At 39.3% G+C, this 14474-nt stretch overlaps 1 protein-coding gene across 3 annotated transcripts in view; it reads right to left on the bottom strand.

Annotated features, from left to right (window-relative positions):
- Nucleotides 1-215: 215 nt before the first annotated feature.
- Nucleotides 216-14474, bottom strand: part of LRP6 (LDL receptor related protein 6) — a 35058-nt gene continuing 20799 nt past the window's right edge. Inside the window, exon 3 of one of the 3 annotated variants that reach the window (XM_021382316.1) lies at nucleotides 216-5629. In XM_021382316.1, the coding sequence (XP_021237991.1) occupies nucleotides 5593-5629 (37 nt within the window). In that variant the 3' untranslated portion in view covers nucleotides 216-5592. The other 2 variants (XM_021382314.1, XM_021382317.1) reach the window with 2 other exon arrangements.

Raw genomic sequence — 14474 nt, 5'->3', positions numbered from 1 at the left:
TGGCTTTTGCCACGGCCCTCAGCGGCAGGAGCGGAGGATTTCGCCTTGGTGGTTGATCTGGCTTGCAGTTCTTTTACCCGTGCTTGTAGTGCAGGAGTAGGTTTTTTGTGCCACTTCTTCATGTCTTCTCCATGGTCACGTAGGTAACGCCACAAGGGAACAACGTGACGTAGTCGTACTGTTGTCACTTGCTCGAGCAGGAGGACGTCGTCTTCTTCTAATAGCTGAGATGTTGGATGATGCAAGTTGGGAGGAAAACAAATTGCTCAGCCCCTCCCGTAGGGTGTCTTGATAATCCTGATTGTCATCAGGTTTTTCGTCATGAGGCAAAGTAGTCAGTTCCTCTATTATATCATCGTGATCACTCTCAAGTCTATCCAGTCTTTCAGTTACCTTTACAATGGCTGAAGCATAAACTTGCAGAGGGGGTAAATGTAGCTCAAAGTCATGGAGCCTGGAAATCAGCTCACCCATAGGGGGTCTTCTTTCCCCTCTGCCATACATGGCTGCTAATGTACCGGCGTACTTTTCTGGTGCAGTTCTTGTGAATGTACGCCACATGTCTGGTGTACACCTGATTCTCTCAGGATCATGCTCCTGGTTTGAATCATCAGGAATGGAACGCAGGGTCATGTAACATTTCCACCACAGCGCATTCTCTCAAATATTGGATGCCTTTTTCCACAGTAGTCCATTTCTTTGCCTCAGGCATCAGATCATTTTTGAAGGGGTATTCTTCCTTCACAGCTAATAGCATCTGCTTCCAAAGGGTGAAGGACCCATCCTGGCATCTACTGATACCTCTGTCAATCGCTGAGTCTCTGGCAATACTTCCCAGTTGGCGGGCTTCTGTACTGTCCAGCAGTTCACTGTTGGCCCCATTATCCCAGCATCGAAGTTACCAGGTGACAATGCGTTCACCTGGGTGCCGTGAAAAGTCTTTTCTCAAGACTCGAAGTTCAGCCATTTTCAGAGGTCGAGTAATAAACATTTTGATCTCTCTCTCACCTCCTACTCTTTCAGTTGTCATTGCCCTTCTGGGTGTTGGTGACCAGGATCTTGCTGGGGATCTAAGTCCTCCTTCTGGATGCAGTAGTTTTTGGTACCACTCTGGCGGACCTACTTCCTCCCCGTCTCTTACAGTATCTCCCTCCGCTACTTTATTTCCTCCTCTTTTTTTCTCTTCTGAAGGAAGCGACATCCGTTTCACCTTCTGTCTTCTTACAGGGGCAACAGACATCAGTTGTGGTGCCCCCTGTCGTTGATCAAGCTGGACATTTTCCATGCTCTGTCTCTGAAGCTCGGCTCGGACCAGCTTTTCTGTTAGGAGGGTGTTACGTTCAGATCGGATGGCATGAAAGTTGGATTGGAGGGTGTCTCGCTCATTTCGGAGGGTGTCCCATTCAGATAGCAGAGTGTCTTGTTCGGATTGAAGACAGTCGAGCTTGGATTGGAGACTGTCTCGTTCAGTTTGGAGGCTGTTAAGCTTGGACTGTAAAGTGTCCTGCTCATTTTGGGGGGTATCTTGCTCGAATTGGAAGGTGTTTTGCTGAGATCGGAGATTATTTCTCTCAGCTCGGACCCACTCCGGGAAACTCTGCATGTCAGCTTGGAGACTCTCTTGCTCATTCAGCACTTTCTGTTGGAAACTCTTCCTTTCAGCTTGGAAACACTCTCCTTCAATTTGGAAACTCTCTCTCTCTCAGCTTGGAAACAATCTATTTTGGTTTGGAGACCCTCTCTCTCAATTTCAAACTGTCTCTCCCTCTCTGGGATAGTATTGAATAAGGCCCTGTAAGCATGAGCTAAGCCCCAAATAATTTGTGCCTCCTCAGATTTGCCAGAGCTACCACATCCACGTCTCAAATATCTGCTTAGACTCTCAGGATCTTCCAGGTATTCAGGAGGAAAGTTCCATGACCCTGGAGATGCCCATCTCTTTAAAGTCTCTCCCAAGTCTCTCCACACTCCCTGCCACTCATTATCCTCTGGCTTCGGAGAAGGCTTCCTCCAAATATAGATACTGAGTATTACATTCAGGGAGATTGATAACATGGTCGAATGAGCATTCAAAAAACGTGTCAAGGATTCAAGGGGGAGACTGGGAGATGGTTTAAAAATCACAAGTTCTGTAAAATTAGCAGCTTCCTCTGGAGCTGTATGCCACATTGTATAGAATGTATACAGATACCAAGGCATTTCCGTCAATGTTTTCAGTTGCTTACATATACAAAAAGCTCCATAGAGCAGCGTAGCAACCTTAATAAAGGCCCAGTACATTCTGAGCATTAAAAAAGTAAGAATGATGGAATGCACTCCCTTAAAGGGTAGTTTTAAAAGAGAAATCAGAATCTTTTTTTTTTTAATCTTTACAAAAAGAAGCTAGCAACACCCAAAAAAAGTTTACAAAAGATCCCAGAGTATTGGCAGTCTGCCTGGACTTTTCAAGGTCATGTTTACAGTTACAGCACCTGCAGTATTGATAACTAAGCTCTCTGAGAGCAGAGAGAGATTTGTTCCAAAAGCTAAAAAGCAGACTCTTTGCCCGCATTCTCCATCAAAAAAATGTCAACTGTTTACAGTTGAAAATCATGACACTGCTTTATTATGTTGGCCCAAGTCAGAGGCAGATGTTGGTAGTATGGAAGTAGGGGCTGAACCTTCCCACCAACGGTCTGTTACATTTTGTTGCCACGTGACAGATGGCAGCAGAGGGGTAGTCTGGCAAAATGGCATCCGACATGGAACTTTGTATGAAGCAAAGGTGTGTGAATGAATTCCTCCATGTGAAAAAAATGGCACCCATTGTTATTCATCAACACTAGTTGATTGATCTCAACTACAGAGAGCAAACAGTTAAGTGTTAGCACAGTGAGGCATTGGGTAGGAAACAGTGTGAAACACTGTGTTACCTCCACTGACGCAGATTTTTTTTATTTTTATTTTTTTGAAATCAAACACAGCATGGAGGTTCTTGTTCATCACTGGTGTAAATACATAGCTAGGTGGCAACTATGTTGAAAGTAGTGTTTTGTAGCTGAGAGTTTGCTCTATCAAATAGAGTTATTGTGCTCTTTGTATCTGTTGCAGTTTCCATGGAAATACATAGAAGGCACTACTTTCTGAGGGACCTATGTATATACATGTACCCATTACACCCTCCCCTTGTCCTGATTTTATCCTCCCCTTCTCAAATCTGCAAAATGGGTATTAAAATTCTGGAGACCCAGGGAAACATTACTCCTATCTTCTCTGTAGGCAGTGCCTAATGTACTACAGACCATAGAGGGTGCATGAAGCGTTGCTGACAAAGAATGAGAACCAAGTATTTTGAATAGGCAATACTGTTCCTTTTCTGCAGAAAGCATGTAGCTTTCACCTAAGTCTTGCTGTAATCTATGAAACAAACACAAAGTTTACAAGACATCACTGAAGTATAGCAATACTTGAAAGGGAAAGATATACTTGGAAATCAGTAAAAAAGAGGACACAATGCTACCACAGCTGAAAATCCCTGTTTCACTGACTTCCACCTAGCTAGTGTGATATGACCGCAAGAGTTGGAAACTCAAGGCTCCAATGATGCCAATCAGGATAAGGACTTAATGAAAAGTTGCCAGAACAAGTTGCTCAAAACAAATGTGCCACTGCACATTTCAATTTTGATGAATCAGCATTTTCCAACAATAACAAATGGCCAATACCAACTTTGACAAACTGAAAGTCACTTAATAAAAGCTTCAGCTCTTACTTCACTTCATGTTCTCAGACTAGGAACACAGATCGCCACCTCTGCTTCCTTATAAACAGTACAGTGGCACTTCAGCATCACGTTTTTATATTTGGGGGTGCAGCAATGGAAAAAGAGTGCTTGTTTCACAAACATTTTAAATCTGTCTCAATCCCCACAAAGTGTTTCCAAAGGGGTTTATACTTATTCCAGGTCTTGTAACCCATTTTTGCTTTTTCACTTCCCAGTTCATCCAAATTGTTTGATAAGCAACACTTTGAACACTTTTTCACAATGAACATGAAACAGCACAGCTGCTGTTTCATGCGTTATAACACAGTCACAGGAGGCTGGCATAGCATTGGCCTCAGCCACTCAATTTCCATGCCTTTTTTCAGCAGGCATCTGCAAGAGTGGCAGAAGAGGGAAGGAAGCAAAGAGAACAATGCTGTGCTCGCAAATCATCTAAATAACTGCAAATGTTTAGAAAAATAAATTGGTTTTTATCAAGATACAACACTAAAGAAGGAACTTATGGTGGGAATACTGATTTTCTCAAAAAAAAATCAAGGAAGAATCAGAAACAAAATCTTCCATCACCCATCTCTCATACAAAAAGTTATTCTACATGCTGATCTTATTCATGTAAAAGAAAATCTGTTAATGCTTTAAGAATGACAACTGTAAGTCTGGATTCCTGTTTATATCATGATCTGATTTGCTTTTAAGCACAGGTGTCATGCTTTCATTACACAAAGGCTAATATAAAGTAACCTTTCCTTCCTTTTTGAGATCTCTGCAAGATGTTTGACAGCTTCTAACTTCAAATTTAATACCACCTATCCTCAACTAAATTATCCAGGTGCGAGGCTTCCCCACTCCCTGTTTCCACTACTCCCAAGGCTACACTTAGACCTTTCTTAAGTTGAGAACTCGTCGCTCATGCTCTTACAGAAGGCAAACCATCACCTGAGTGATGATCCACTTTAGGTTCTGTGATTTGTATAATATCATCTATATGTTTAAACACAGAATAAATATTTTCCTTATAAACAGAGCCACACATACTTCACAACAACCACATTTCTGCTCTACAGCCTCATTTTCTGTAGAACAAATGTCTCTCACCACACAGCTCTTACTATGGCCTGGTTCAGAGTACACCCACAGTTAAGGAACATGAGAGCTTGCAGCACTGCCATACCCTCACAGACTCCAGGTGCTCTAGCACTATTCACTCAGTTACAGTGCCTGGGGAATTTTCGCAGCACTATCAGGGGACAAAACCAAAATATCATCTGCTTGATTGAAGTTGTTTCTGCCATCTCCAATAAAAGGCTAAGAATCTCAGAACATACAAGACCTGGAAGAAAGGAGTCCCACTTGGCCATTAAGTCACCATCTCCAAACCACCCTGGCTTCAACCTGGGCCTATGGGGGAAGCAGCACTGTGAAAAGACATCCAATAGCCTATACTGAGCAGATCTGACCATCTCTTTTGTGAGTTGTTCAATCAGTTCCATGTAGCTGGAAATGATCAGTCAAGCAGTTCTGTGCAACGTGTTGTTGTATGTATTATTCCCACAGTCACTCCAGAAACCACAGGCTGAAGTATTTTATTGGAGTGCTTTAATGAAAAAGAAGAAAATTCCTACAAAATAAAGAAGTCCAAGCCTGTATTTATGAACAAGTATTCCAGTACAGTACTTTCAGCCTAGTCACAACCACCTTGAAAATTCCTGCGGATTTGGAAAGACAACTTTATAACTGAATACATACACTATAACCATTAAAACATCAGTCCCACTGAATGGTGTGTTTCTTCTTGCAGTGACAGGAGCTCATCTGTGGGATCACTCAGTTTACTTCTGCTGATGCATTTTGCCCACTTTTGTGGTTCTGAAGAAACATGAAGACAAACAAAAGAACAGTTTCTATAAACAAACTCACCCAATATACTCTGAAACATGTCAAGTCTGACACAGACACTACAATGCAGATTAAAGGCTGAAAAAGCAAAGGAACACTTGAAAAGATGATAGGCAAAAGAAAAAAAATGCTTCTTTTATGATATGTGAAGTCAACTCTACTTTTGATAAGAGAAACAGTAGTAAATCATTTTGGGATCCAAAAAGTGATAGAAAAACAGATATTTTGTGTTCATGTTAAACTTAAATTAGATCCTCCTTTATCCTTTCACTCTACTTTCACACTTTTCCACTTGAACAGTTAGCATGAATAGTACTAGACACAGACATTCAGTCAAACTTGTGAAGGAGAGTTCAAGACTAAAATAAAACAAAACTCAGGGGTGGGGTGGGGAAAAACAACCACCAGAACACTTCTATTGTTAAACTTATTGCCCTTGCTCCACATCAGAATGCTACCCATACCCACTACTGTCTCAGAATTCACCAGCTGATCACAAAAAAAAAAATTGATGTTTTTTGATATGAAATTCAAGCATCTTCAATGCTGAAGTGGCATAAAAAAAAAGTCACAGATGAATAAGACACAGAAGCTCTGAAGCAAAGTTGGGGACAGCCATTCTTGTCACCATTTTCTATTGCCTAAATACTGAATAAGATGTTATAAACAAATCAACTATATAACAAGGCACGTGAATTTCATAACACACTATGAGTGCCTAGCTGGAGATTGCACCAGGCCAGAAATTACTGCTCTATGAACTCACATGATTTCTTGTCACTGCTTAGAAACACAGCCACCTTAAAACAGTTTTGTCTGAGATTGTGCAAACAGGGTAACTCTAGGTGAAAAAAAAGAAAAAATGGCTTAAGGTCCAAAGACTTGTTCTGTACATAGCTTGACTGCAATTTTTTTGTTGGCTCCCTGGAAACAGTGATTATTCACATCACTTTGTGATTTTGGAAACATCATTTATTTAGTTATTTTTAAAGACTGACAACTTTGTAGTCAGCCACATAACAGAGAACAACAAACTATCTTTGTTAAGACTGATGCAGAACTCTCAAAAGCGTTGAGAAAATAGATGCCAGAATGCACTGATATCACAATTCCAGAGGGACTGCCTGAAAAGGAGAAACAAGTCATGTACCTGCTTCAAAGTCAGTCATAAAAAGGTTAGCCATTCCCATAAATTTTTCTTATTGTTTCTAAAAGACAAGTCAGAACTTTTCCATCAGAAAAACATTAGTCAAGCAGTCAGTGAACACGTGTTTGACAAGCTATTTCTTGCATGTTTCTGTAAACCCTACCACAGTCACACCAAAGGAAACTTATCTAGAAGCAATAGAGAATGAGGAAAATAGTAAGCCTCGTGGTTCACTAGAACATATTTGCAAAAATGCACATGCAAGAGAGAAGGGTTCACATTTTTTTCCACCAATAAAAATTATTAAGCATATAATTACTCTGGTATTTATTCTCATCACCTAGCTTGTGCACTTTTCAAATTCTCACCAAAACTACATTTTTAGTCAGACTTGGTTTGTAATTAAATAGGGGAGAGCAGTTACCCTTTCACCGTTTTAAATGATATTTTGATCTTTCCTTATTTAACAAAAAAACACATAAATTATGCCTAATACTATTCTTTACCATCTCAAGGGAAAAAAATTGAAGTTAATATTCAGCAGTTAATGAAAAGAAGTTTCACATAGCATCTGGGTACTGCAATAAGGAAACAATTGTGTAAGTCTCAACACTGGAATGCCACTAAATTTCTTTGTGGAAAAACACTATTCTCTACCAAAGCAGCACACTCAGCACTGCTGTGACAAAATCTCTATTAATGTTGTGATTTTATCTATCCTACCATCATAGTCTACCACAAGTAAGCCTGATATGCTAGGCAGTTTCCAATACAGTTTCTATGACCTGTCTTTAAGATGCTTTGTGAACTGGAACTTCATCAAAAAGAAAAACATACACACAAAAAAAGAAAACAACCAGCCACAACAACAACCAAGACCAAACAGCTTCACTTTAAAAGCCACCATCACACAGTATATGTTTAACATATACATTCCTTCAAAAAGTTGAATGTAAAGCATACTTTGAAGACTGAACGGTTCAGTCTAGGATGTGGATAGCATATATGGCAGGAAGAAATGTGGCAGAGCGAGAAAGAAAAGATACAAATAGATAACCTTGAGAAACGTATGTATTAAAAATCCTCACCTTCTACTTCAAGATGAAAATATTTACTATAACTACCCTTTCTAGAAGGAATTTTTGGAGTACAACTATTTTTGTATTTGAAGAATTGGTATTACGATATTATAATAAGTGTTTTGTAGTCTCTTCATAAATTTACTGTCTCTGCAAATTCTTTCATTTGCACAAAATAATTTACTTTTCTTACTTGAGCAGGCAACTGTGAATTCAGGGACAATCCCCAAATAAACTCAGCTTTGGAAATTAACAATAAAAGTCTTATACCAAATCATTCATAAGCAGGAGCCTAAAATGAGATTTCTCAATCTGCAATACAACAGGCAGAACTCAAATCAAGGTTCAAATGTCAAGTAACTACCACAGATGACTTTCCACTTGATTCTAGAAACATTATCTTTAAGCTTATTTAATATTTCAGGGTCACCTTCTTTCTCATCTAGTTTTAAATACAGGACTTCTAGTAGCCTGCTGAAGAGCTGTCAGACAGCTTTTCTCCAGTATGACAAATCTTGCTTTTAATCTTCATATAGTTCCTTCTTAGAGTATCCACTCCTTTGCAGAAGACTAAGAAGTTTGTTTTTTCTTCATCTTTTCATCTTTCCCAAATACTGACAGCTACTTCATCTCTTAGCTACAGGACCAAAAACTGCTCAGTATCCAGCCAGGGTCCTGAAAAATACTGGAGTACAACTTTAATTTTGAATTACCAGTGCTGTCAAGATCATCTGAGCAGTCTTACATGCATATAACAAAGAGGTTGCTGTGGTTTATCTCGGCAGCAGCTTAGCACTACATAGCTGTTCACTCACTCCACGCCCAGTGGAATGAGGGAGAGAGCTGAAAACAAAATAGAACTTCTGAGTTGAGATAGAAACTATTTACTGAGACAGAAGAGGAAAACTGAAACAAAACTGTAATTATAACTATATATATAGTTGCAATGCAATCACTCGCCCCCTGCCTACTGACCTCCTGCAGCCACCACCCTGTCACCTCCCTGCAGCATTATGGCCATCCGCGAGGTGTCTGTCACGCAGTACGGAATGCCCCCGGCCTCATTCAGGCCCTTTCCTGGCTCAGTTCCACTCCTCCCCTGCCCCACACCATCACGGCAGCAACTCTTCCCCATCGCTCAGCAACAATTCAATATCGGCGTGCAATTAATGCTGTTTCAGCTGAAACCAGGACAAAGGGTCACCAAATAAAAAATAAAGGGTTTAGCATCTGAAACACTTCTATCTAAACAGAATTTTTCCTGCAGCTCTGTTCCGTTTTTAACCAAGCAACAGTTGCAGCAGATTTCAGAAACCTCCTGTTTATAGATGGTTTGGTATACGTACTGTTAATATTCACTCTAGTGAACTCAGCAGATAAAATATGCATATGCACACTCACATACACCAACAGCTACGTGCATGCGTGTGCAAACATAATGCAGCCTATCCTCTTTACAAAGCCACTACTCTTTATTCAAGTTTTGGATGAGGTGATGTATTTCAAGGGTACAACATGTCACAGTCTCTAAGGGAGCTTTTGAAATGTGGTTTATAAAGAAGATGAAGGGAATGAATGAGATTGTTGAGAGATTTTACAAGTCATGCAGGGGGTAGGAAACTACCGAAATGCAGCATCTTGTCTCTCATTTTGTGTTTTGGAGAGCTGGGGAAGACAACTAATACATTCACAGCCACCAATGAGAAATTCAACTTTACATTACTAGCAGTTCATTGCATAGAGCCAGGCTTCAAAAGAAGAAGAGTGACAAATAAGAAACAGAGCTAAAAATTCTTTATCTTCCCATCCTGTTGCAGGGGTGGCCTTCTGGCATCCATAATCCTCCCATAATTGGAGGGCAACTAAGATGATCAGAGGGCTGGAGCACCTCTCCTATGAAGAAAGGTTGAGGGAGCCAGGCTTGTTTAGCTTGGAGAAGAGAAGGCTCCGGGGAGACCTCATTGTGGCCTTCCAATACTTGAAGGGAGCATATAAACAGGAGGGGGAATGATAGTTTACGAGGGTGGATAGCAATAGGACAATGGGGAATTGTTTTAAACTGAGACAGGGGAGATGTAGGTTGGATATTGGGAGGAGGTTTTTCACACAGAGGGTAGCGATGCACTGGAACAGGTTGCCCAGGGGGGTTGTGGATGCCCCGTCCCTGGAGGTGTTCAAGGCCAGGCTGGATGTGGCTCTGGGCAGCCTGGTCTAGTGGTTGGCCCCTCAGCAGGGGGGTTGAAACTCAATGATCTTCGAGGTCCTTTTCAACCCAGGCCATTCTATGATTCTATGATCCTATTCTCGTTGAAGAAAATGGGAAGACTTCTATCTCAGGCTCTGCACAGCCCCAGGATCACAATAAAGCCCATCAAAACTCCAAATCACTAAGCCCTTCTCCCAGTCACTGCTTGGCTCCAGTTAAGGTACATCCTGATGGACAATGGAAAGCTGACATATACAGATCTATTTTCTTCTAACCTGGATTCTCCTTTTTTAACCTCCATTAGTTAATCATCTGTGTGAGATCAGCAGATAAAAACTATCTCATATGAAGGAGAAGACAGAATGTACAACTGCAGGGTTCTGGTTTACAGAATATATGCTGCAAACCAGGCAGCTTGGGACACTGAGAAAAAGATTCTGTTACCAACAAGACTGTCCTTCAGCTGCTTACCAAACTGTGGGCAGAACAGTCTGCTTACATTAGATGACGAAATTTCACAGATTTTAATAAAGCTAAAACAAATATATTTATATAGAGAGCTCAGTTTATGAACTCTCAGTTTTCCAAGTCTCATTTCTGTCTTGAAATAGAAGAACGTTCTTATGCAAGGAGATGATGATTCTTAAGTTCAGTAACAAATTTCTGTCAACTCTCAAGAACACATTAGACTTTCACACTTTCATAGTATCCCTCTCTTTAAATCCAAATTTGGTTTGTTACTATAAATTGATCATTAGGACTATATAATTTATTTAATACTCAGGCTTTTAGTGGTTATGAGTAGTGATCATACCTTTACCAAAACAAACTTCTGGTTTCACCAGTGACTCTTTGGCCAAGCAGCGGTGAGCTGACTTCAGCACTGTGCTCTTCAATTATTCCCTCATTCAAGCAACTGGTTGTATGCATGCCCAGGGGCCAATAGAAATCTGCAATCAGAATCTCCAAAGATCATTTCCGGCTGCAATAAGCATGGAATTGAATACTGCTTAAAATAATGTGTCAGACTACCACAATAACACAACAAATTATTTCATCAGGAAAACACAGTACAATCAACACGCAATGCTATACAGTTAACAGAACATTTGGGTAAGATTTTATGGTCAGGTGAAGCAGCAGCTTACCTCCTTTTCCCCAAACCAACAAAAACAGACAACTATGGATTGTTACCAACTGCATGAGCTCTATTACTTTTCAAGCATTTACAGCAAGAAAGATCTGAGATTTGTTTTACATACCTGAAAGCATTCTTGCAGGATCTCCTTACAGTTTGAGACTTAAAGCCCACTGCTTTATAAATAACACGTATCTTTTGAGTTTTGTTTTTTTTTTTCCCTGATTGGATGGACCAATCCATTTGTAGTGATCAGAAGGACCAACACGATGGAAAAGGCATTACAAAAGAGGTGGAAGGACTGGCACAATAGCAAGATGCTACAAGGGAAGGAAAGTAGATCGCTCACCCATATCAGAAGATTCTGGGTTTGCAGGGAAATACTTCCACCAAGGAGTGAACTCCAGGAAGAGATCCCTCCTCAGTGGCAGTCAGCCCTTAAATGAGGCCTAAGAGGGGTGGAGCCTGGCTTCACCTGTGATCCCAGGGCTTTCCTCCAGGTGCTCAGTCAGTGGTTCAGGCCATGACTCAGCAGTTCCCATATACATTATATTCAGATCTAAACATGTACTTCACGGAAAGATGAATATCTTTTTAAATGTACATAATAGTAAAAACAAAAGCAAAATAGTATCTTTTATCTTAGTTTACTCAGAAGTTCATAGTTTAACCCTAAAGGTAGACAATCGTAGGAGATAGGTTTATCCTACAACAAATGTAAACATTTTTAGTGAAAGAATCTTGTTCTTAAGAATCGAAGATATTTCTGTGCATTATTACAATACACACCAAGAGAATTGCATGAACATAGTTTACACTGAAACTAAACAAATGTCTTGCAATGTAACAACCTGCTGGAGCAGAGATAATAAAATAAGAATTTATAGAATAGAATTTATTTGTTTTAATAAGCTTTAAATAAGAAAAAATTTCACACTTGCAAAGATTTATTCAGAAAAAAATGCTCAGACTTAACAGTACTCTCAGTTGCATAATCTCTTATCTTTACCATTTCTTGCTTGAAGTGACAGAGAAAACTTAATACAAGTAATACTTTATGCTGAAACATGGAATTAAGATGTAAAAATGAAAAATGACAAGGTTCCCATGAGAAATAAAAATTTAAATTATGTGTTGAACAACCTCATGGAAAGAAAGGAGGTGGAGGAAAAGCAGGGAGAGAGAGAGAGAGATACAGAGACCCAGAATGAATGTTAACAGTTTTGAAGACAGAAGTAGTAGTAGGATTCTAATTAAGCACTAAGATCCAGAAAATGTTTTATTGTTCTTTGTAATACTATTCATCAGTCCAAGGAGAAAAAAAAAGTTAAAAAAGTTTCCACAATTCTGGTTTTGCTGTTTTGTTTTCTAAGTTTTAAGGTACAACACACCTAGCATGTTTCAATTATAAGATACAATTAACTAGATAGACATCACAAATACATATGATATATGGATTCTCATCCAGACATATGCATCTAAAACACACCACTTAAAATCCAGAGTGGCAGTGTAGCATTACTTGTCCATCTGAAGAGACTCCTATAAACAAGGCTTAGGTTTTCCTATTGCTTAATTATTAAGCACCCACAATTCAGTCTACCGAGGAAATTGACAGACTGGAAATTCACCAGGTAGGCTACAGCAGCATGCCAAGGAGTTAAAAGCAATCATTCTTTATCCATGCATCAAGCAGAAACCCAAAGCACTAACTTTCTCTTTGTTTGTCTAATTTTCAGGTCTTTTATAGACAGATAGTGAAGCAGTGGAATTGTACTTCTTCAAACACAGGCCCAACAGAACACCTGGGCATACAGACTAACATCCACCATCTTTTCTTATCCTTGGATCTATAAGCAAAAATACTATAAACATTTATTCAGGTATGTTATTAGGCTCACTCAAAGACGTATCTTCCTTTCTTAGTAGCTGCACTGTAAAAAGCTGGATTTGCTCAACATCTTCAACACAACATATAGTCCCATGACATTCTATCTGACCATTTTACACAGAAGACAGTACAGAAGTATATTCCTCCACAGGGATAGTCTTATTTTTTCCAGGAACATAGCCAAATAAAGATGGTTATTCTATAGACATTTTTTTTTGCTGAACTTTTATACAGCTGAGTGCTATGATTTTTTTTTTATGACAAAGTTAATCCGTAATTTAAAGAGCAATCTGATTCAAATCATGCTAGCAAGAGAATTTATCAGCTATTTTCAAGAAATAAGCATTAAATCAATCTTTTTTGTCAACAAGATAAATCTAACAATCATCATCTTCAACGACACTAAAAAAATACAAAGCTGAGTTTCTCCTCCATTTTCTACAATACAAATCAAATCCCTTGGTCTGAAGTTTGGACCAAACTTTACACATGGACACATTTCAGTCTCTCCCCCTAAATGCTGTAGGCAATGAAAACACACAGCAATCTCACATTGACTTTAAATAAAGAAAACTTAAGACTTTCTCCTCCAGCATTCCTCCTCGTATCTCCATACCGCACAACCCTATGAAAAAGACTCATTAGCTCTAAGACAAGAAACTACTACACTCCTGTTATCTGCCACAACTAAGGTAGACTATGTTTCTGCTTTAAGGTAACAATTTCCTGATAAACACCTCCAAGTCATGCAAGCTGTATTTAAGAGGCTGGCAGGCGGAGAGGAAGACCATTTAATTCTGGACCCTTCCCTAGAAATTGCTTGGATGTTCCTTTCAGGACATTCTGCTTCCCCATCAATAACACTACTTTGAGCTTCTTAAACATTAGAACATAGAACTCACTTTAATTTTTAAAGGTGTGTGAGCAAACATTTTAATTAACATGCTACCTAGTAATGCTTGCTAGAAGTATAAAATTAACAATTTTAAAAATAACTTTCCTTGTGTTCACTCAATATAAAGCTTCATTCATAATGCCGTTAGTGAAAACTTGCTTGCTCACAACTTTTATATATATTTTCTAATACAACAAGTTGTTATAGTCTAGACTCAGATGTTAAGTCATAATTGTAGGGATTGAAAATGTAGATAAACAGAAGCATGGCTAAAGACCCATTACCAAAGGTTATTCATATAGACCACAAATTACTACCTTGGTTTAACTGCTCAGTTCTAACTTACCAGACAAACACTGCACATAGACATATGAAGTATACGTTGATACTTTGGGCCAGCTCACAAAAATTTTACTGATTTTTATCACCATTATTACTCTAACATTGAGGTATACATTA

This window comes from Numida meleagris, unplaced genomic scaffold, assembly GCF_002078875.1.
Source record: "Numida meleagris isolate 19003 breed g44 Domestic line unplaced genomic scaffold, NumMel1.0 unplaced_Scaffold208, whole genome shotgun sequence".
Classification (NCBI taxonomy): domain Eukaryota; kingdom Metazoa; phylum Chordata; class Aves; order Galliformes; family Numididae; genus Numida; species Numida meleagris.
This window is presented reverse-complemented; position numbering and strand designations above follow the sequence as displayed.